Source organism: Anabas testudineus, chromosome 11 (genome assembly GCF_900324465.2).
Source record: "Anabas testudineus chromosome 11, fAnaTes1.2, whole genome shotgun sequence".
Lineage (NCBI taxonomy): Eukaryota > Metazoa > Chordata > Actinopteri > Anabantiformes > Anabantidae > Anabas > Anabas testudineus.
In genome coordinates this window covers 14256658-14281192 of record NC_046620.1, presented here as the reverse complement: position 1 = coordinate 14281192, position 24535 = coordinate 14256658, and the positions used below count along the sequence as shown (strand labels likewise).

At 40.0% G+C, this 24535-nt stretch overlaps 1 protein-coding gene across 1 annotated transcript; it reads left to right on the top strand.

Moving 5' to 3' along the window:
- The first annotated feature begins 185 nt into the window (after window positions 1-185).
- Window positions 186-24535, top strand: hibadha (3-hydroxyisobutyrate dehydrogenase a). The gene is made up of 8 exons (XM_026347719.1): window positions 186-276; window positions 2690-2850; window positions 3113-3222; window positions 3395-3516; window positions 16383-16516; window positions 17934-18010; window positions 22435-22591; window positions 23202-24535. Exons 1-8 carry the CDS (start codon window positions 207-209, stop codon window positions 23352-23354), a joined length of 984 nt encoding a protein of 327 aa, XP_026203504.1. The 5' UTR covers window positions 186-206; the 3' UTR covers window positions 23355-24535.

Below are 24535 nucleotides of genomic sequence, written 5' to 3'. Positions count from 1 at the left end.
ATATCCATATTGTGAACATGGTTGTGACGGTAACAGTTAAAATAGCGTTAACAAATTAAAAGCACAGGATATCCCGCCTCCCTTCATTACCATTGGCTGACGAAACTGAGCGAGAGCTGCGATTGGCGCGGAAATGGTAATCAATCTCAATAGTGATTCCTGGCTTGACAGCTGTCACTGTGCGCCGAGGTCAAGGGGAGAGAAGCATGGCCGCGCTTCTTAGAGGCTCTCGACTTTTATTGTTAAAGTGGGATAAACATGTCGACCTTGTTCACGGTAACGTATTCGCCTCTACTGTCCGTTTAATTGTGCCGTTTTTCCTGGTTACAAGTGCGTGTTCAGAGGAAAATGCAAGCCGCCTGCTACAGCCTGTTAGCAAGGCTCCTAGCCCACTGAAGTACCATGAGTACTCACTGATGTTGTTGTGCTACAGTCTGGACACAGTGTGTCTGAGAGTTGGCCACCTGATTTATGATGATCAGCTGTAGAAGTGCAATGTGCGTAATGCACGTAAGCATGCAGAAATGTGAAACAATGCCCGGCAACACCTAATTATAATTGACATCAACGATTTATCTCTATAAGGCTAAAACCTGATGTCTGTATTGTGTTTCACGTTATATTTCATCTGCTTTTGCTGTAGCCAGTCACAAGTTAATTCTACACTACACAAAACCATGGATTAGCCTCGCAACACTACCACAAAGCCTGCTCAATCCACTTCTCCCTGACCATCCCATAGTGCAAGACATAACTGTGTTTTCTTAATGAGGAACAGTGAAAATGGTTGATAAGAGTGATGCTATTTGAAATTAATAGAACACTGGCACAAATCACAAAATGTGATCGCTGTGCTTGGAGAAAGTGTAGAAATTAGAAATAAAATCAAACCAATTAATCAATGAAAAGTAATCAGTGTGTACTGAATAGTTTCCATCACCCAGCACTGCAACTACATAAATTATATATTAATTGGTCATAATTACCACAATTAATATATATTAATTGGTCGTGAAAATAATTACAGTAGTTGCAATCTTAGTTTTAGTAATTATAAAATGTTTAAGCAGTGTAGAGTTTAGAAAATGTAAAGTTAATTAAAAAAGAAGAAGAGTTGCAGGAGCTCGCATTATTCAATTCAGCTTTATTTGTATAGTGCCAAATCACAACGTATGTCATCTCAAGACACTTTACAGTGTTTAAGGTTTAAGACCTTACAAAATATAACTGTATACAGAATTATATAGAAAACCCAATAATCCCACTGGAGCAGCACTAGGCAACAGTGGAGAGGAAAAGCTCGCTTAAGAGAAAGAAATCACCAGCAGAACCAGGGTTAGGGTGGGCAGCCAGCCATCTGCCTCGACCGGTTGAGGTGAGTGGAAAGAGGAGAAAGAACAAAACAGCAGGCAACAAAAAAAGGACGAGGATTCCTGCAGAGGAGTACAGAGAGAGGAGGAAGCACAATTACGGAAGAGACAAAAAACGATGTTAATGAATGGATAGACGAGAGGATAGGAGAGGAGCTCAGTGTAGTAGTAGTGGTCAGTAGTGGTCCCCCAGCAGGCTAATGTATAGCAGCATAAGTAAGTGATGATCTAGAGTCACCTGAGCCATCTCTAACTATAAGCTTTTTAATTATAGTTTTAGTTTGGTACTATCCATGCTTTGCTCTGAGACTGTCAAAAAAAAATCAGCACTAAATTTCTTGGGTCAGTTCACCATGTGCAGTTATCTGTGATATGGCACGCTGATGCATTAAGTCCTCAAAAACAAGGAAACAGGCAAGATAAAGAATTGTGTTGTCACATTTACTGCAAGAACAATTCCAGCCTAACCAGAAGATCAGCCTTGTTTTCCCTCTTGCATTTCTGTTTGTTGTCACGTTAATGTAACTGTAAGTGCCTCCCTTTTCCCACCTTGGAAAAAATAGTTATTAGATCAGAAATTATAAAGTACTTGGAGATGATATAATGATATTTCAGTAACAGAGAAACCATTCTGTTCATGTGTTTTTTTTTAATTTCACACATTATATAAATGTAAGGTAGAAGATACTGATCTTACAAGCTGCTGGTCTGTAACTCAGATTTTATTTTACATGAATACATTTGTTTTGTCAGTGTTTCAGAGCATTTACATTGTTGACACTGTCATCATAGATGTAACATATCCCTCTTTGATAATACAAGTATATACAGTTTATGTTGTATGGCCAGTTGAATTTGAATTATGGCTTTTTGTTTAGCCTTCATTATTTAGGCCTACTCCTGTTGTTGTAGTCTGGTTGGTTCACTGAATTGTTTAGTATCTGTTAACCTGCTTGGACCGCGATTGAGCCAGTAATGTTTAATAGCCTGGCCAGACTGGCTAAACGCAAGTTGTAAGTTACATTTGCTCTGCTGTTATTGATTATAATTAGAGGATTTCCTGTGAGGAAGTGGCTTTTCATTGCCATTTAAACTGACAGTTGTTCGCCAAGGGGACCCAAGTTTTTCACTGTACTGCTGCAGTGGTAAATAACTAGCCAAATGGATTTAAACTATTGCTGTTACGACAACAGGATTGTATTGTACCTATGCTATCACAGGTTTTGTGCAATCTCTCTCAGAGTCAAGGTTTTGAAATAGATTTTTACAACGTTTTTCCATTGTTTTTTTTTCCTCACACTTCTTGTTTCTTTCCTCAGTGTCAACGCGATCGATGGCCTCAAAAACACCCGTTGGATTTATTGGTCTGGGAAACATGGGCAGTCCCATGGCCAAAAACTTGTTAAGAAACGGTTATCCTGTTATTGCCACTGATGTCTTCCCTGAGTCCTGCAAGGGGCTGCTGGACCTAGGTGCTCAGGTATCATGTCCTCAATAATACATCATATGTGCACATTTCAGCCCTTATTTAGGTGGTAAAGATTAGCTAAAAATATAGTCATGAATGTTTGCATGCTGATGAATCACACATACACCCTTTTCTCAATCATTGCAACTTTTAAAACAGCTGATTATATAACAATGTGCTATTGAGCCAACAGTTTAATACAAGAGCGATATGTTGAAATGTATTAATTTATTTTGTGTTGATGATATTGTCTAACAGTGACTGCATTATTCAGGTTGTGGACTCCCCAGCAGAGGTGGCAGAAAAAGCAGACCGTATCATCACAATGCTTCCCTCTAGCCCCAATGTCATAGATGTCTACACAGGCCCAAATGGCATCCTCAAGTAAGCCAACTTTAGCATCAAAGGTCTGTGTGTGTCCTTTTTGACATTAATGAAAACAACAGATAACCAGACAAACCAATTTGGTATAATTGCAAAGTGTTTAATGTACAAACAGAAAGTCAAATCTTCTTTTATGTGCTTTACATTACCTCTCATGTCTTGCTTTCTTCAGAAAGGTGAAGAAGGGAACACTGTTGATTGACTCCTCCACCATTGACCCTTCAGTGTCAAAAGAGATGGCAGTCGCTGCAGAAAAGATGGGCGCTGTGTTCATGGATGCTCCAGTGTCAGGAGGTAAGGAAAATTCTTTAGTGAATGACTTACTACCTTATACCAACAAAATCAAAAACACATTTCCAACTTCACTATTGTAATTTGCTTTTCTGTTTTTATTATGGAAAATATGAATTGGCTGCTTTTCATTGTATAGTTCTTAACTTAAAGAAAGTGAAAGGTGAGTTGCTTACGCAAGCTGCATATGAAGAGAGAATATTACATTTTTCAAATGGAGTAGCGGGATTTATATCTCTGTCCAAAAGTACTGCAACTGATCAGGTCATTTAGAGAAAGGGAGACGTAGGAGACAGTGTCACAGCAGAATCAGACTGCTAGTTTGTTCATTTGAGAATACCAATCATAGTGTTAAGCCTATGACCCCTCAGCCTTGTTTCTGAGCTGTCTTACACTCTTTTGTATATCTAAACTATAGGACCTTTTTGGGTTAGAGCTAGGACATGGATTGTAATTACTGAGCGCGCCAGCCAGTAGGTGCCCTCTTGAGCTTTTTACTGCTGCTTTCGACCAGGGGTCTTAAAGGCAAGGTTAAGGTTTTAGGTCCTCATTATGTTGGTGCTGTCTGCTGGTGACGGGTCCTTGACAGAGCACAGGATCACCTGTCATCCTTAATGGGCTGAGCCGCTGTGGAGAATCCCCGTGTCAGAGCTTTTCATGTTGATGGAGCTGTAATGGCGGGTATCCCATGTTAGTGCCTTTCATGTCAGATAAAGAGTCATAAAGTGGACAGAAACTGCCCTCACATGGAGTGCAGGAGTGGAGAGGAGGGAGATAAGACATGAAGGAGACACATTGCAGTAAAACTGTCCATCTTTCCATCTCACTCTGTCTTTCTCTCCTTCTCTTAAACACACAGTTCTTTTGAGTTGGGATTGCTACAACCTGACACGCCTGCATTTCTTAATAATACCTTTGACCATGATCTATTTGCTATATATTGCACAATCTTTAATTGATTCACAATGGACACTGCAGCTCGAGCTCTCATACAGACACAGACTTGGCACACACGGGCATGTTTACCAGCTGGCGTCTGCAGAACAGACCAAATGCAGTCAGTGAGATCAGAGCCTTAAGCCTGTTACTCTTCCTTAACACACACTCTGTTTACATACTATAGACAGTGCACAGTTAGTGTGTGCAGCCTTCTGCGAAGGTTCTTCTTTTCCTGACTCTCAACTAAGCCTCTTTTACTAGCCTGAGATGACCAATGATTTACCTGCTACCTCTGGCCTCTGCAACTAGCTCTGCAGATGCTCCCATAACATAGACATACACATGCACACACCCAAGACACCCATAAAGAGATGTCCACTGTTGAATAAACAAACAAGTAATAAAAAAATCAAGAAATTAAACAAATCAGTGATTAATTGAAAAGAAAAGTTACGCTGCATCCCTAAAATGCACACACTGAAGCTATGACTTAGGGAATGAAAGTTGGTTGCAGTGTTTTGACCCGGATAAGCTAAGCTAAACCCTTCGAGACAGGTCATGGAAAACAGTTCCAGCATGTGACAACTTGATGAGAAATAGCTGAAACCTCTATTGCCCCAATCCTCAAGACCCTCACTCCACTTTTCACATCTCTGGGTGGGATGTGAAGTTACATGCTGTGTTCCAACCAGGAGATGGCACCCTCCCCAAATTGGGCACTGTCATAGTCATAATGTTTGTGTGTATAGGCAACAGAGAATAGAAACCTCAGCTCAGCTCCATCACTCATATACATACTACATGTCCACAGATGAAACACTGTATTACGTAATGTTAAGTACACAATTTTTTAAAGCTAACACTATTCCAAATAGACTCCAAAAACACATATATATAAATATTTTTCCAATATAATAATATTATATATATATAAAATAATGTCTTTTGGATACATTTGGTTGAAGTGACTTAAAGCTAAATCAAATCTAAACCTGTTTCACGCACTATAAATAAAGTTCACTCAGCACAGTCATGTTGTAGTCTCCCATGCTCTAAAACATTTGGCGACACAGGCTGTTTTTTGTTTGTTTGTTAGCTTTTGTGGTTTCTGTATTTGTTTTATTTTTTTATTTTTTAATATAAAATGAATAATTTCATGTGTGTGGTGGTAGAGGTGGCATACTATACATGAAAAATCTATGTGTGTGTGTGTGTGTGTCTGCGTGTGCGTCACTAGAGGTTTGGCAGCCAACCGTGGGATCAGAATTGCAGAGTCATAACCCTTTTTTAAAAAGTATTCAAAAAACTTTGACTTTCTTCTCATGGGAATCCTGCTGGCTTTCATTCTTGCATGCTGACCATTGTCATGGCTTTAGCACTGCATGACCAAGCTGTGTCCCTGCATAGACACACACACACACACTCACACACACACATGTTCACATGTGCTTGTGATTTTTTTCTGTAGCGACTGTTATATTAACTTAGACACTGGTTTACCAGGCATGCTAACATATGCTTGCACACACCCCCCCCCACACACACACAGTACTGTCTGGTGTCATTAAAAGCGTCCGCATGCAAGGTTGACCCACAACAAAACAAGCTCTGATGTCACAGGCCCAGGGTGTTAGCACAGTAATGGCAAAAATAGGAGGTCTGGCCAACAAGCGACAGGATCGTTAGCAGTAATTACCCAGAATGCCTGTGTTTGTGTCTTTGTGCCCATGGTGGGATGCCACATTGCTAAGGGACGATGGCTTTAAAAAGGCCCTAAAAAACCTTTCATTGTGTTTTTCCCAGCACTGGGAAAGTCAGCTATTGGTGTAAATGAAACAAAAAGGAGCCGAGCTTTTGTGGGACCATGGGCATTCGAGCTAATGTTACTTGTTTGTGAGGTCTTATAATCCTCAGCTAACTACCTATTTAGGCTGAATCTCAACACCACTCTAATCATATCCGTACCACATCAACTGAAGCCCGAGTTTTGCAGTGTGTCATTTGCTGACAGTTTGAACGTCATTCTCCAGCCTGTAGAAACTTGTTAGAGCCAAGCCTGGCACCAGTTGGTTCGTCAGTCAATGCTGCCAATCCACTCCTCTGCTGTATGATACAAGCTCTGTTTCTCCCTCCAGGCCAACAGGACCTGAGGGTTCTGATAAGATCAACTGACTTTAGCTTTAATCGAGCTCTTGTTTCAACAAATACTGATATAAAGTCAAATCGTTGTAATTAGTTGTTCTTAGTTTACTGGTTGACAAAATAATTAAAACTCAAAGTACATGCACATGCTTTTTATATTACAATGAAGAGAAAAATTATTTGAACCCTGTTGAATTACTGGGTAGCTGCATAAATAAGTCACAAAAAACTATCTGATCTTTCTCTAAGTCACCGGTAATACATAGACATACACTGTGGCAATGGTTTTGTATTTTTGCTGTAAATATCTCCTACTTTTAACATATTATTAGTCGTGGTTATCTATACTTTTAACTTTCCCAACTGCCCAAACTTGAGAACTCCATGAGATTTGATCATTAACATAATGAACGCCCCAACATATAAGGCTGTATGTTCAGCTCAATTTAAGGGAAAGTTTCATGCACATAAATGTTATAGGAGAGAAATGAATTTCACACTGTGGAGCTGAAAGCCTGATATCAGAAATGAACAAACTAAAACAGATTTATTAAAAACTAATAATAGCCCTTGGTTATAAAATGTGGTCAAGGAGACAATAATCACTAAGATATTAGAGATTATTCAAGCCTTAGTCAGGTAATCACTTAATTGGTAGCTGCTCTTACAGCAAATCAATCAATATATTTGTATAGCACATTTTAAATTTAAATTACAATAAAATTAATTAATAAACAGAATTATTAGAGAGCGTAAAATATTTAGATCAAAATGTAGGCTAAAATGGAGGTTTTCAGTTCACCTTTTAAATTTCCCAGTACTCTAACAGATCAAAGGCTTCTCCAAAAGATTATGTCCTGTATTTTTGCAGCAATTAAAAGACTCCAGGCACCAGAGAAGAATTAAAAAATCGACCAATGTACTGGTCATATAACAAATCTAATGTGCTCTGTCTACAAGCACTAAAGTTCTAAATCAATTATAAAAAAATAGTGAATAGGATTATTTCGTCAAACTGAAACTTAAAACCTCACTGTTCACTGTTTTGCTGCTGTCTTTATAATAAACCTTCAGTTGTTTGGGAGCTAAAATTACTTTTCTCTTGTTTCAAGTTTTAAATTTTGAGAGATTTCATTTTTTCTATGCAATTTGTAAACATAACATCTATGAGTTTTGGACAGTGTGGACAAAAAAATATATACAGTGGCAAGAAAAAGTATGTCAACTTTTTTGGAATTTCAATGTTTTCTGCATTAGTTTGTCATAAAATGTGATCTGATCTTCACCTCATCAAGTCAGAAGTAATAAAAAATGCCTAAAATAATAACACAAATAAATTCTGATCTTTATTTGTCCTTATTGAGAACAACCCTTAACAATCTCATAGTTATTTGTGATGGTGTGGACTAAAGCTTCGTTGACTGACTCTGCTCTGAACAAGAAGATGGTTATGTGAGCCATACTTTGCCAAAAGAAGCTTTCAGAGGATCTATGATCAAGAATTGTTGATTTACATAAAGCTGGAAATGGCTACAAAGTGATTTCAAAGATATTCACCAGTCTACAGTTAGGCAAATAATCTACAAATGGAGACACTTTAGGACTATGGCTACACTACCAAAAAATGTGCGGCCAGTCAAAATGACGCCAAGAGCACAACAAACACTCATTAATGAGGTAAAGAAACAACCCCGAGTGACAGCCAAATATTTGAAGGCATCCTTTGAACTGGCTAACATCTGCCTGATGTTTGGGACATTGGCACATTGACACTACACAGCAGTATTGGCAAAATGTTTTGTGGACTGGCGAGTATTTGGAAAGAACACACAGCACTACATTTGACGTGAAAAGGGCACAGCATATCATCATGAAAACTATCATCAACTCATCGTCAACTAACCTAAAGTATGGTGGAGCGAACATCATGATTTGGGCCTGCTTTAGGCCAGGGCCTGGCCAACTTGCAGTGATAGAGGGGAAGATGAATTCCCAGGTGAATCAAAAAAAATTCTTCAGGATAATGTGAGACTGTCTGTATGTCAGCTGAAACTGTAGAAGTTGGGAGAAGCAACCCAACTTCTGGGGGCAGTCAACCAGTTATCATTATCATTATGAGTTATCAGTTCACATACTTTTTCCACTAGACCTATGAGGTTGTTTGGCTGTTCTCAACAAACTTTTTATTTGTGTTATTATTTTAGGCACATTATATTTGTTAATTATCTTTGTTTAGATTAAGATCAGATAATGTTTTATGGCAAATTACTGCAGAAAAACATCTCACATACTCAGCTCGCATACTTTTTCTTGCCACTGTAAATTAAAAAAAATAGATGTGAAGATGATGCATTTTTCACATCCACGTTATGGGTACCGCTTTACTGTGTACTGTGACAAATTTCTTACACTTAAATGGCGAAAATAAATTTTGTGAACTAAGTGGCAGGTTCGGAGTGAATGCATGCACATGTTTTACACACTTATAGACTTGAGTATCTCCTCAGATTAATCTAATGTGTTTGCCATGGGTACGTCTGGTCAGAGGAAGGAGCAGGAGCGCACTCGTGCCAACCTAATCCAGTCTGAGAATGGGATTAATGGAGCCTGTAGGCTGTTGAGTGAATGTTAGTGATGTTTATCTGACACTGAGTTAAGGAATCAGGCTGGATGGGCAGGGGGTTGTGCTGTCACAGTCTCTCATGTTGATGGCTAACCAGCACTAGAGAGCTTCAGTGGTCCAAAGACTAGATTAGCATAACAAGCCTTTCACTGACAGGTTTGGTGACAGGGGGGTAGTGAGAGGGAGGGTGTAGGGCAGTAAAGTGACCACGGATGGTGATGAGGGGAGCGGCTCTACCCTATGGTCCAGATGGATGTAGAGCCACAGCAGCTGGGGACTGGCTCTTGCATCTCTGCCCCTATGTCATCTGCTCTGTGTGTGTGTGTGTGTGTGTGCGCGCGTGTGTGTGTGAGAAACGCATGTACACAAATAGTCAGCTGGTGGATGAGTAATACAAAAAGTCTCCGTCCATCAAATGTAACCCAAACGCCACACTGCATGTCAGAAAGGGAATTTGCATTCTGTCAGCCATGTGAGTGTGTGTGTGTATGTCTGTGTCCCGCCTGCTAACAGGCTAATTGGGGATCATTATTAACTTGCTCTGTCCTAGATGAGTCTCGTTGGGCCAGCGAAAGGATTGATTGTGGATCTTTCCTGCTCTCTAAATCCTCTGCCACCAACCATTGACCAGCCTCTCCCCTATGGAATAGTGCAGTTACTGATGATGATGATGATGATGATGATAATGATGATGATGTGGGCTGGCCTGGTGGTCAATGGAAAGACATTGCAAACAAAACCCTTAAGGCTGTAGTAACATTTATATTCAAGAAACTATGCCCCCCACCCCCCCTTTTTTTCCCACTGAAACCCAAACTTTCTCCAGTCGCCTACTCGCTCGAGGTTCTCATGGACTGTTTGTGTGCAGGAGTCAGTTCTCATGGCTCTGCGCTCGTTAACTGGAGCCGATAAAGAGCCTGTTTTTAACATAACAGAGGAGCATTAGCAAAGTTGGCAGATAAACTGTTGAAAGTGCAGATTCTTTTTTGTTTTTTTTTTGTTTTTTTTTTATGAGTGAGCAATTTTGGTTAATGCGTATCCTTGTACTTTTTTACTTTTTCACTCGATATCCGTTATGCTTTTTACAGGGCCTGTTTGGATTTTTAATGTGTTTGAGAAAAAGATCTGCCCTTGGGTGTAATTATAATGGTGGACCACATTAGGCTACGTTGTTGCCCTGTAAACATCCTACCTCCTCCGGGTTACACTGAAAGCAGTCAACTCCTGTTGACTCAAGTCTCTGACACTATTAAGTGTGAAAGCTCTTTTCAGCCTGAATTAAAGATGACTCCAACAGAGCCAAAGTTTTAATCTTACATGTGCATATAGTTAAAACCTGGTAGAAAACAGTGTAGCATATTGCCAAATCCGCACTTTGTTTACACCAGCTACATTTGGACTTGAAGGTGTGACGTTAAATCTGGCGTATCCCTAAATCTCTCCTGGTGTTCTCGCAGTAAGAGCAGTTATATTATCATTTGAGGAAATGAGGTATTTGGAGGAGCTCTAATAATGTTTAGGTGTTGTTTCGCTCTAAGTGTTTTTCCATATACTGTGGGGGGGTGGGGGGGCAGGGCAGGCTTGTGGCACACTGTCAAATGCGTCATTCATTACCACACTCTGGGACCATCCCTTTTTGTGTGTTGCTTGTGTAGCCTCATACTTAGAAATGCAGTTCAATTTAAACCCACCACCAATAAAAAGTGCCTACTGGTTAACATGCAGCTCGTAACTTCAAGACACAGCCTCAGAAGCTCCAACTGATGTCTTATTGGCGGCCGGTTCTAGGATCTGCACCTGTCTACACACGTGCACACACACACACACAGATAATGCATGTATATGTACACAGGCAATCTCCTTTACTTTGTACATACACACACCACTTCAAAAAGAGCTGAAGTTTAAAAAGTTATGAGGCTGCCGTGAATTGCTTTGGCTGATTATTTAGTGTGTAATGAAAGAAGTGCTAATGAACTTAGTGTTCACTACAAACAGGCCAAACCAAAGTTGTTGCTCTAATCTTCCTTTGCCGTCACACAACCAATTTCGGTATCTGATGTTCAAGGTTAATGCCTGCAGTCAAAGCATGCTGTTAAGCATCTGTCCTAACAGTGTTTGGCTGCTCGCTTTTTAACTTAAATATTGTTATTAGAGGAGATCAAAAGAAGGAGCTTTACTTGAATGTCTAGGGTAAAAATAAGACGAATGTCAGAAAGTATTCCACTTGATATTTCTCCAACATTTTGTTGTCCAAGTAAGAAACAAACCTAATGATATATTCTGTATTAATACACAATGATATTCTTCAAACCAGAATATTCAAGGATTTGATCATACACAGTTCATCTTTACTTAAACTTAATGTTCCAAATGTTACGCACAGTAATATTATATTTCAACGTACAGAGCAGTTTGGCTCATGTCAGTGTTTTATCATTCCTCTGAACCTGTCTTTCTCGACTGTCTGTAGCATATGTTAGGTGGATTGTTACTGCATTCGTAATGCTGTGTCACCGCTTGCTTTACGGCGCTTTGAGAACATATCTCTTTAAGCAACATCTGGCTTCACAGTTTCACTGGTGATACTGAGTAAGCTGCTGGTGTGGCCTTTAGTCCTTTTATCTGCTTCAGATCTTTTTTTAAACCACAAACCTTCAAACTACAGACACAGGTCCTCTCCTGGGCACAAATCCTTCTAGTTCATCTTGCTCTTACTTTCTTTATCCTCTGTGTCTTGTTTTCTGTTAATCTGCCAAATTGAAATAAGTCCTTTTCAGACATAGGATAGGTAACATAATCATTCTATTGAGGTGAAGGCTTTCAAATATTGATCAGTTTTACGGCCAGTTTGTTTTTTAAATGTTTCACAAGCTTCACAGCTTCATTCAGACATATGCACGACTGTTACAGAAAGAGTCCCCACATGAGATGATTTTAGTTTGAAGCTACAATACCCAGGCACTGACAATATGATGTAGGTCTTTAACATCAATCCTGTGTGTTTAACTAAAAACATTAATAACAGACTGATTTGCTTTTTGCATTCATCACCCAAACAAATTAAATGATGAATGCAGTCCATTGAGTTTTGAATTTCAGAGCAACGTTAAATTCTTGGTTGGAAAACTTGTGTGTCTCATAATCTGGCAGACATACTCAATAGATTGATGAGTACATTTTAGCGTTTTTGGATTGACTGATCCCTTCACTGTGGGTCTGTTGCTGGATACCGCCATTTCCTTCTGTGCTCTTTCGCACACTGGTATACAGAAAAGCACTAGTGTCTCATTCTTTATACAGCATAGTATAGGAGCCATTTTCATTTTCACCCTCTTCGTCCTTCCACTGTAGAAAATGAAAACCAGTGTGGCTCAGTTTTCTTTATAGTTCTTTATATCTTTATAGTTCAGCCTGCATCAATTTGGTCTCAAAATATTTATGTTGGGTGATTTGTGTGTGAAGAGTTGGGCGCCTACAACTCAGCCAACCAAAACCTGTCCCTTGCAGCTGGAGGAAAACTGAGGAGAGAGGTGGTTGTAGTTACAGTAGTATTTGTATTCATTAGATTACTCAGACTTTAATAAGTAGTATTTGGGGTACCATTGTATACATAAACTTTATATACTTAACTTTTTACATAAATATTTTTCTTTCTTTTCTCAGTACCATTTCCAAATCTCTCATGTGTAGCCTCTATCCCCACCCCTCCCCCACCCCACCCCACCCATCTCCTACACTGTCTCTCTTTCTCAGACACACACACACACACACACACACACACACAGCTTGTGTCCCCCCCCTAGGGGGCGTTGTGTAGTTGTGCAGTGTTAACGATCCAGGACTGTCACTCCCGCTGGGATGGATGAGCCGACGGACCCAGCGCTCAGGCAGCCTCATTAGGATTCCTTTTTAATCCGTCTCTGACAGGACGGACCCAAGAATGGGACGTCCCTTCTCACACACACACACACACACACACACACACACACACACTCTACATAGACTCACACACACAGACACAAATGCATTTCAGTCCATGCACAATGAGCATACTCTGATACCCCCAACACACACACTCACATTGTTATGCTAATGATGTGTTATTCTAATAGCAACAAGGATCTTCAATCATCCCAGTGTCACTGCTTATAGAAATCCACTACAGATCATAAGAGCTTATTATGGGTGATTAGTTAATTTGAGGGAGGGAGAGTTGGGAGCAATGCTGGGAGGTAGAGAGAGAACGATTGCTTTCCTTTCCTGCTGTTCTCTCTACATCTCTCAGTACTTCTCTCCTCTTTTCTCTCTTTTGTCTTTCTCTTCTTCTTCCTCCTCTGCCTCTTTTTTTTCTTCTCTCCTTTAGTGAGATATATTGATCAGCACGTTGACTAAGTTATCAATAATCTCCTCTTTAGTCGTCCACGAACAGCGATCCTCACTAATGAACCAGCACAGTTGACACGCTGCTCTCACTGTGCCTCTGTGTGTGTGTGTGTGTGTGTGTGTATTTGTACTTTCAAGAGACAGAGAGGCTCAGACTGCAGTCATTTTCTTGAGAAAAGAAAATTAAATGGGTAAAAACCAGAGGAGAACTGATACAATTGGCTGAACTACCTGTAAATAAAGATAATGCTAATAATGCCAGCATTGTATTTGTATCAAAACTGTTATGGGAGCATTGTCAAGAGAGCCTCTATTATTTAGTACATAGATGTGCTGTATACTACCTACCAACAATTACAGTTTCACTGAATAAATACTTAAATTACTAAAATAGGCTGAAATTGATTAAGTCAGATGTAGAAATTGGATGGAAAAAGTCAACATAACAAGAAAGGAGATAAGTCTATCATGTCCTTGGTCTGTTGACCATATGTGTGTATGATTGGTGTGTGTGGCTGCCTTATGTTAAGCGTGTGTTTCGTTTTCTGTGGTCTATAGGCAGCTGCTGTGGCGTAGGCTTTGGGCTTCATTATGTGGCCTTAATGACCCGCTGACAGCTCATCACTGACACGCATGCACACAACACACACAAACACACACACACACACACACACACACAAACATATACAGTAAAGTGGCATCGTCATATACTTGACAACAGTAAGCCAATTAAACAAGGGTGGTGGGAAAAAGGAATATTTATGTTTATGGGTCATGGAAATATGCAGTACTTCTCCCCTCTTCTATCCTTTGCAGAGAAGTCTGATAATGTGATTTTTTTTTTGTCCCCAGTAATCCCCTTTTAATTATTAACACTGACATTATTAGGCTTTTACTATTAAGAGGCCTTTCATTACAGCTAGATGACACCCTATAGAGGGATTTGAATCCCCTCTTCCCTCTCCACAGCCCTCTTTCTCTCCTTGTTTTGTTTGGAGAAAATTACTTTTTGTGCATTTTTTTTTTTTTTGTATTCATGTACATTGGTGTGTGAAACATTTAATTTCTTTTGCTTTAACCATTCTTTAGTTTTACTACATCCACTTTCTGTTGCACTTCAGTTTACACATGAATAACGTGACATTTTCTTGTAGAGTTTTCATATATTATGAAGTCATAGCTTCCTCAATAATTAATAAATAAATCAAAACAAATCAGACCGAATTCATACCACCACCATATTTCACAGGTGGGATTAGATTCTTAAAAGGGCACAAGACTGCAGGGTCTTCTGCACACACACAAATCTCACACAGAAAATTAAAAGGAAAGTTGAAGACATTAGATCACCAGACTTCACCTTGAATGTATTAACTTAAGTCTAAGGCACCGCTGCAGGAAGTGAACAGCAAATGAGCAATCATATTTGGTACTGTCAGTAGTGGATGTAAAATAACCCACATACACAGTGAACACTGTATCTAGAGAACTGTGCACAACTGATGAAGTACAACAAAAAGAGTCTGATCTAAAATCTGAGGGGAAAAAAAAATCTCTTGTCCTCTGGAGGACAGGCTTGCTCTGAGTTATCTGAATCTTCTTCCTCTTGTTTTTGAGGTGGCTGAGAGAGAAGTGGCTCTTTACTTTTCATGGTGATGTTCTGCCATGTGAAATAAAGTGCTGCTATCATTGTTTACTAATTTCAAAAGACCATGTTTATTAAAAATATTATAAATCATAAAAATCCTATAATATTATATTGTAGAATCAACAAAAAACTGTTATTTTGGTCTCAAATGTGCATAAGAATGATCTTTATTGTGTATAAATGTTGATCATACCGAAGAACAAATCCCACATAGGAAAGCAATGGTGTATGTAAGAATCTTCATGAATTGGGTCCCATTGTGACTCCAATAACTGAGACACCTGACTCTAACTTTGCCTTCAAGTTAATTGATAGTTTTATTTTGTCATATTTGCTTGATTGGGTTCCCTTTACCTAGTTTTACAACATGCGTGAAAATCAGTTCTCTGTGTTGATGTTTTAGCCTTGTCACGGAAGTCATAATAAGTGATCATTGTGCAAGAGTGTCAGGCTGACTGTGTCCAACCTGCTCTAAAAAGGGGTTATTTCTGCATTAAGGACCCAGAGAAGGGGGGTGAGGTTACCTCCTACAACATGGCATGCTCCTTAAGCCATCAGGCATGGGGAGGGACGCCTAATTGAACACGATAAAGTGTAAAGTTAATTACCCCTCACGCCTGTCACTGATACCCAGAGGAGGGGGTCTGGCCTCAGGCACAGCTGTTAGTGTTAGTGTGTGTGTGAGAGTAGGGTGACAGGACAAAAGGCTTAAACTCCCACGAGGGTTGTGGAGTGGATGATGGCAACAATCGGCTTTTAAAGGTACCTCTGTCCCTCTGGTGCACCAACACTTAACACGCCTGTCTCACTCTGTATATCTCACACAAACAGAAAAGTACACAACTGACCTTTTAGACACAGTTACTGGGTCTAAAAGGTACTGGTGGAAAAAGTGGTTGATGCATAGTTTTTGTTGCACTTACTTTATTTGTATATACCTACTCACGTTCAGTTGTCATGTTAAAAATGTTTAATCTGGACTTTAATACAAACTAACTCCTTATTTAACCTTGTATGTAAAACTTAAATCAAGTTGCTGTATGTTGCAGGTCTACAAATCTTGGTTGGACTACTTGCATGTGCTCACCTCAGTTAACCTTAGTTATGTGTTAACATATTTTGCGTGTTTAGGTGTTGGCGCTGCCAGCATGGCCAAACTGACCTTCATGGTAGGTGGAGTGGAGGAGGAATACAACGCTGCACAGGAGCTGCTCACCTGCATGGGAGCCAATGTAGTCTACTGTGGACAGGTTGGCAGTGGACAGGTAAAGGCCATGAGAGGACATGTGAAAAACCACATGCATACGGTACACACATTAGCACACACCGAGTACTTGTCCATCTGCTTTTGCACCTTATGTCCAAATATATCATCCACATGAATCATGTAACTGAGCACAAAAATATTTATAGTGGACAAGGGAGGTCTACTTCCTTCCTTCTCTTTCAACATCTTTTACAGACTTTTACAGCTACAGTTTGAGAATAAAATCTACAGTGTGTGAATGTGATAAATTATTTGGGTGTGTGGGGGTGACCAGTGGCATCTAACTCCTTTTCATTCTATGGCTTAAACTGAAGCAAGGCTAACATGAAGCTTGCTGTTGTTGGAAGTCTTTACAACAACAACAACAATAATAATAATAATGACATCAACAAACAAAATCAATATGCAATGCAAAGATTGTTGTGAGGTAAGAAGTGTCACTCTGTAAAACTGCAGAATAATCAGGGTGGTCTGAGTGTTTCTGTTGGTCCAACAACTCAAACAGACTGAGACATTTACTGGTCCCATAGGTTTCAGTAGTCAGAAGCTCCCAGTTACAGGTTTTTTCATATTATGTTAATAAATCAACAGATGAACGTTTGATTCAAGGCTTCAATATTTAAAGCAAGTAGCTATTGGAAAAAACTGCTTCAAAGTCAGTAGGCCGTTAATGTGTAAATACATATTTAATCAACAATTGTTACTTTCTGTTGCTATTTGTACAGTTTACTTATTGTCACAGTTTTTTGAGGATTAATTCATTTCCATCTCATTTTCAACTTGTAACTTTAGGTTGTGAACATCACTCAGGCTGCCACTCAAATCTGTGTCCACCCACATCATAGTTAACTAGTAAAAATAAATGGAAATGAATGAACTAAGAGATACTAAATTAAATAAGCTAGTTCATCACTTAGATAAATATCTTTATTTATATTCAAATATATTTTAATGCATAGATACCTACACATATTCACATTTTCATGCAAACATAATGGACATGCAAATAGTTATATGATCTAGTATTTCATTAAACCCACATGGACATACAAGACACCAAAAACACCAAAATACAATGTTGAAATAATTTTCATACATTAGCTTCTTTGTTATCGTTATTTTTCATTCAGGTTAAGGAAGCATAAAAAAAAATCACATAAAGTAAGCATTATATCTTCAAGGAGAAGTTAATAGTAATGCATCTGATGTGGCTTTTAAATTTGCACAGTTATCTCAAAGTTGTATTCTATTTTACTTAAAGCGCTACTCTGTAGTTGCTTTCAATCAATCGTCTGTTTTGAATATATAACACTAATAAATAATGAAATTTTCACTTTGCTTATTCAGAGATGTATAAGACCCCTGATTTGGCATAGTCTCTGTTCATCTTTTTATGTCTTTTCAATCCCCCTTAGGCTGCAAAGATCTGCAACAATATGCTCCTAGCCATTGGGATGATTGGGACGGCAGAGACCATGAACCTTGGTATCAGGTACTGTCAGTTAATGATGGGCTAAGAAGCTTCCTACCTGCTATACTAAAAGAAAACTAGTGCAAAAAAAAATAAAAAATTTGTTGAAATGCAAATGTAACCACTCTAAGTTGGAGCCACCAAGGGTTCAGTAGGCTATTTGGGCACATTTTTCTCATTGAAGGCTGTGGAGAAGTGTATTTAATCTACTGGATATTAACAATGGGGGTTTTCAAACATTTGGTTATCATGAGAAGTGGCAGCAGAATGAAGCTAAAGATGGCACATTTGAAGCTTCCACATTTTAGGCACGCATCGATACAGCTATAAACTCGCCCTTGGATATAGCCATCACTATAAATGCAATTACTATACCGGTGGTATGGCTGTAACTGTGGTAGTAATTTACTACTTCAATACAGTTTAGAAATGTGCGAGTGTAGTTTATGGACGTGCACTGGGGTCAGCCCTGCCCAGAGTCAATGCCAGCTCCACAGGAGGAAGACAAATGAGGAGGTGGAGCCACAGATTCTAATTTAAATCTGCTGATTGAGCTCTCACTAGCATCCTGTCACACCCTTGTCCCTAAACACCACCTAGAAATCCCTTCATTCATCATGCCTCATCTTGGTGCAAAGCCTCTATGGGCATGAGACTGAGGATGATGGGACTTGAAGTCATCTGAATGAAGCTGCAACAATCTTTTATGACTTGAAATAAGATTCAGAGATTTTGGGCAGGTACAATTAAGCATCTCAGAGCATCCATATCTCATCTATGTGTGGATTTACTCCTGGATTTCCTTTCTGTTTGAAAGTAGGGATTAGATTACAATAGTAGGTTTATAAGTTAATCGTCACATGAATGAAATTAGCTGAGTAGATTAGATTTTTGTTTTGACAGTGTGAATTTATTATCTGTGTTTATACATATACTTTGTCAATAATAGACTGTTTCCACCATCTTATCATTATGTGTTTTTATGGCTTTTGCAACTTTAATGGAGTGAGCACCCATTTTATGTGCGAGTGTGTGCGTATCTGCGTGTGCATGAATTGCTCTTCTCACAGTGCAGCTGATTTATCTGTGCTGAGACAGAAGAGGAAAATTGGCATGAGCAGTTGCACATAAATCCCCCCACTAGGCCTCTGAAATATGGAGGCATTAAGGGAGCAACGCAGATTTACACCGCCACAGTGTCTTTGATGCACACAAGTATACACACAGATTTACATCTAGAGATACTGAAGACAGCAGTTTTCTACCAAACTACAACTTCTACAAATAGTGCCCATCATTACAATATATGCCTCTTAAAAAGAATTAGAATACTAATTACTCTCTTCTTATATCTCTTCACTTTGCCTGTGAATAATTTTTATATTGACCCATATTCAGTCGTGATTGTGTGTCTCTGTTTCTGTGTTTCCCCTCTTCTTACTAGCTAATCTCTAGGGCTTTATTAGAGGGGTTGACAAAGACTGTCATCGTTTAGAGAGAGCCCACACCCGTAAATCTCCCATGCTGCTTTGCGGCCAAACCTTTTATGCAGAGAGGATGCTCTCTTAGGCCTCGTGTACCAACACAGACGCACGCACACACACACACAAAGCACAGTGTGACATAAAGGAGACGGAGCACTCACAGCCAATTTAGAGCAAAATGGCAATAACATTTTATCTTGTTGTATTTGATAGAGCTGCCCTTATTTCAAATGTGTCTGCGCGTGTCCATACCTGTACATGCAGGTGGACACACAAACACACACACACACACACACACACACACACACACACACACACACACACAGACTGCTCTGTTCGTGAAACTAATTTGTTGATCTCAGATGGAAGCTCGGGCCGTCTCCAACAGAGCATGACGTTCTCTTAGCACAAGGAATGGCCACGCATGACAATTATGAGCGCACACACACACTCCCACACCCACATACAAACTATGTCTTTCTCTTTCTCTATGTCTCCCTCTCTTTTGACATTTCTTCCCTTTTCTTATTAGTTTTACCTCCTCATTTTACCCTTTTCTTTTAATCCCAACGACTCTCCTCTGCCTTTTTCCTGCCTGCCGTAAATTCTGCATGCACCCAACAAGTCGGTGGAAGAGGGGGAATGAGAAGCTGCAGAAAGGAACGTGGAGTGGTAAAGGGTGGCAGTGATTTTAATGATGCACTTGAAGATGAAAATAGAGGGAGTTGGTATAACAACACACAGCCCTTTGTGCTGAGAAGCAGAAATAGGTTTGCCACAACACACAAGCACAAATATCTCCTCCTCCCTCTGTAGATCAAATGAATTGTGAGCATATGTTCTAATGAAGATTAAAGGTGATAAATGTGCTTGTTGCCTCTATAAATGGGACAGTAAATGCTTGTGTGTATATATGTGCTCGTTATCTCTTTAATGTAATAATAAATGATGAAAGGGTTGGGCTTCCTCTCCTCTGGCACCAGGCAAGGATGAGAAGCTAATCACAATGAAATAGACAGTTAATATCAGCACTGCAAATGAACTCCACCTGCCACAGCTCCAGGCATATAAACACACAGCCCCACTTACTTTCATCCGCATCTCCATCTCGCTCACATTGCTTTAATCTGCAGGGGCATTGCACTAGCAACACGTTTGTATCACTGTTCATGTCCGTGTGTGTTTATACATGTCAATCTTGTTAAAGCGTGACATGTCCTCTTCTCCACGCAAATTACCGCAGGCGAGGAACAACACCACTGCGTCAGCTAATAACCACGGCAGTGTGTATGTGTGCAAGTGTGTATGTATTATGGGAGCAGGAGGGGAACTTCATTGATTTATCGTTAACAGAGGACAACAGCTCCCCGTCAGCGTCTCTGGTCGCTATAACAAACGATCTGCGCGCTTGGACGCGCTTTATTGTAGCTCAGCCAGTAACCTTTTCAGCTGCTGACCCAGAACGCTAGGAGGGGCTGCCTGTGTCTATGTGTCTGTGTGTGTGTGTGTGTGTGTGTGTGTGTGTGTGTGGGGAGATGGGGGGTTTGTGTCGATGTCAAACATATGTCCCCCAGAGTCCTCAGACAGGGAGGTGTCAGCAGTGAAGACAAGGGGCAGGAAGAGCAGAGGAGAAGCAGGGTGGAGAGGGATGCTTACAGACAAACTAAAAAAGCCATCATGAGCGAGTCTGCCATAAAAAAAAAAACTTCAAGCTAAAACACATGTTTACACACACACACACACACACACACTATGTGTGTGAGCGGACACAATGGAAAAGAAGGGAATAGGAGGAGGGAGAGAGATGGAGAGAGTGTAAATGCGATCCCCACTCTTAATTAGTTAGTAGACAGCTAATAAAACTGTGGTAGTAATGGCAGAATGAGAGCCAGGCAGAAGGAGGGAGAGAGGGTGGCTGCTCGCCTTAAGGACCTATGATGGTTTAATAGTCATATTGAGAGCAGAATAGAGTTATAGACCTGTAAGTAACAGTGAAGTGAAGCAGCCAGGGCTTGATGTGGTCAGCTTTACACTGGCCTTTAAACCATTAATGTACGAAAGCTGCACTACACAGGCAGCTTGAACAGCCGACAGACGCGGCAGTTACACCCTCCTCTACTGTAATGCTTGGCACTTTGTTTCACTCCCTGCTTCTTGATGTCTGCGCTCCCTTGTCTCATTTGCTTTTGCATCTCTATACAAATCTCCAGACTATATGATTGTCTGGAGATTCGTCCTCTTGCATAAGAAAGTAGGTTGCTGCAAAATGGGGCAGCAGAAGTAAGAGTATGCTTCCATACGTGACAACGAGTTTTATGGCTCCCCTGTGCTACTTAACCACTTCTCCTCCTCCTCCTCCTCCTCCACTTTCGATGACGATGAAGGATAGATGTGCTGGTAAACATCAATACTGCATTAGCCAGCATTACAAAGCCTTCAACCATTAACACTGAGGAATGGTCACAGCTGGGCATAAGGTTCAATTGGGGTCACTACAATCGCCAGGATCCCCCACACCCGTTTTTGTCCCTTCTTCATTTTTAAAAATGAAGAATTTTATGATCAGCGCTCCTGTCCTCTCATGCCTGTCTGTCCCAGTTCCTCCATACTTCTCACGTGCCACTGGGTGTGTAAAAAATAAAATGCAAATCTTGCCACATTCCCTTTTTCTCGCTTCCCCTGTCACACAAGAATCAGGGTGACTGTATGGTTCTTTTTTTAGGAGACATTTATATCACACTTTATATAAGGCAGTATTCTCTGGGCTTTCAGTGATCGTTTCAGTGCAATGTTTCTTAAATAAGCATGCAGACAGAAGAGGCACTTTATGACTTCACCTGACCCCTGAACTTAGCCATATTGAAAAGTCGACCAATCCACAGTGATGAGTGACCAATGGATTTCAAAAGTAATATTTTTCCACAGAAGATTTTGACTTCTGTTCCCTTCTGCTTGTCCCAGACTGGGTTTAGACCCCAAGCTGCTGGCAAAGATCCTCAACATGTCCTCAGGCCGTTGCTGGTCCAGTGACACATACAATCCAGTCCCGGGAGTCATGGAGGGAGTCCCCTCTGCCAACAACTATCAAGGTGGCTTTGGAGCCACTCTAATGGCCAAGGTACAAAACCTGCATTTCTCCTTCTTTGTGTCACTTTTTCCTGTTCATTATCATCTGCAATGTGTTAGAACTGCATTTGTTTCATTATCAATTAATCTCTTGTTCATTTTTTGATTTGCTGAGTCTTTAAACATAATAATGAGAAATACCTATAACATGCTGCCAGAGCCCAAGGTGACATCTTTAGATCTATTGTTTTTCGAGTCCAAAATGCAAATGTATTCCGTTAACAAAGAATAGAATAGAGGGAAGGAGCAGATCCTTAAATTTGAGAAGATTGAACCACCATTAGTTAGCAACACACAATTTAAATTTCTGCTGATGAAATAATTGTTTCAGCTCGTACTCTCTCTTTTCCTTTACTCCTTTTTCTCAGTCTCATTTGCCTTGTTTCACTTCTAACTGATCTTTTGTCTCTTTGTGGTACTATCTGCATTCCTCTTCCCCAGTCCATCTGTGGCTTTTTTTTTGTTCCATTTGATTTTACTGTCACTGTATTAGCTTCTCTGTGTGGGTCAGTCTGTGTATTATGTGGTGCATGATGTTATGTCAGCAATTACATAGACAAAAATGTAACCTGACAGTCTGCCTCTCTTTTTATCGTTCTTAGGATCTTGGTTTGGCCCAAAACACTGCCACCAACACTAAGACACCTATCCCTCTGGGTTCCCTTGCCCACCAGATCTACAGAGTCATGTGCTCCCGCGGCTATGCTAACAAGGACTTCTCATCTGTCTTCCAGTTCCTACGCGAGGAGGAATAAAAGCACAGTCGCTTAAAATGCTACTACACATACACACACACACACACAAACTATACACCCCAGTACCCCTTATCCCAATATGCTCAGGAGAGACTAAGGCCTTGCCCTCTGGCACAGTTTTGTGGTCCAATTAACATACTGTATGTTGACACATGTCCCCTCATTGCATTGGCTGAATCATATTTTCAAATGATATGTCTCTCTCTGGACTGGGGAAATGCTAAAACTGACCTCAGATCAGTATCTAGAGACAAAAATACCTTTTGCTACTCACAGCTTAGAGGCGAGGGTGGGAGGGAATGAGAGGTAGAATAAGACGCTGCAGGTTTACATGTATCTATACATACAGTATGTGTGGGTTTTCAGGATAACTGTTAAGTAATCATTGCTTTAATGTTAAAGGTTTAATGATGTTTCGTCGAGTTTGTGATTCTTGCCTGTTACCCAAATGACCTTGATCTGTCCTTGTTAGATAGAGGACAGAAAAAAAAAAGGATTCACATGGTAATGGCCATGCTGTGTACTTGTTTTGTCATTTCTGTCTGTTTTTGGTAAAGATGGTGTCATTCAGTCATCAGGTGTCAACCTTCCAGTTATCACAGCCAGTGTACTACTTTGTTCAGTACACTGAAAACACTAAACCTACATTAGTTTTGTATGTTTGGCACTTCATTTGAGTCACTATTCACTGGATGGACCAGTTTTGTTCTACCAATACTAGATACAAAGATAAATATATGGTTATTTTTGCACTGTGTGCATCGCTGTGCGATGTGCTGGACCATTTTGATACAGTTACAGAATCTCATTGAACTTACCTCTTTTCTCTATTGTCTACATGTGCTTAGTGAGCCACTGCAGTATTATTTTATGACCAACTTTATACTGTTTGCTACCAAATGTTCTAATTTTCTAGTTCTCACTTGCCAGTTTTTACTGTAAAGTCTATCCTCACAGATTTCTCCTCTCTGTTTCTTCAACATCTGTGTCAAGCATCAGTGAGGAATTGCTCTTTGCTGCTTTGTGCAAGTGTACATAATGTATATTTAATGATGTAGTGCTGAAAAGAAATCTGAACAAAATGCCACTTTTTTTTTTAGTAAAAGTCATTAATGTCCACAGTTTGTCTAGGCTGTGTCAAACAGATACTAGGTCATACTGTAGCCTAAAATAAAAGATAC

Bases quoted from the DNA above. Each gene is read 5' to 3' on its own strand.
- hibadha (XM_026347719.1), top strand. From the start codon at position 207: ATGGCCGCGCTTCTTAGAGGCTCTCGACTTTTATTGTTAAAGTGGGAT. The intron at 277-2,689 runs GTAACGTATTCG...TTCTTTCCTCAG, and splicing joins ACATGTCGACCTTGTTCACG to TGTCAACGCGATCGATGGCC. The intron at 16,517-17,933 runs GTAAAGGCCATG...AATCCCCCTTAG, and splicing joins GACAGGTTGGCAGTGGACAG to GCTGCAAAGATCTGCAACAA.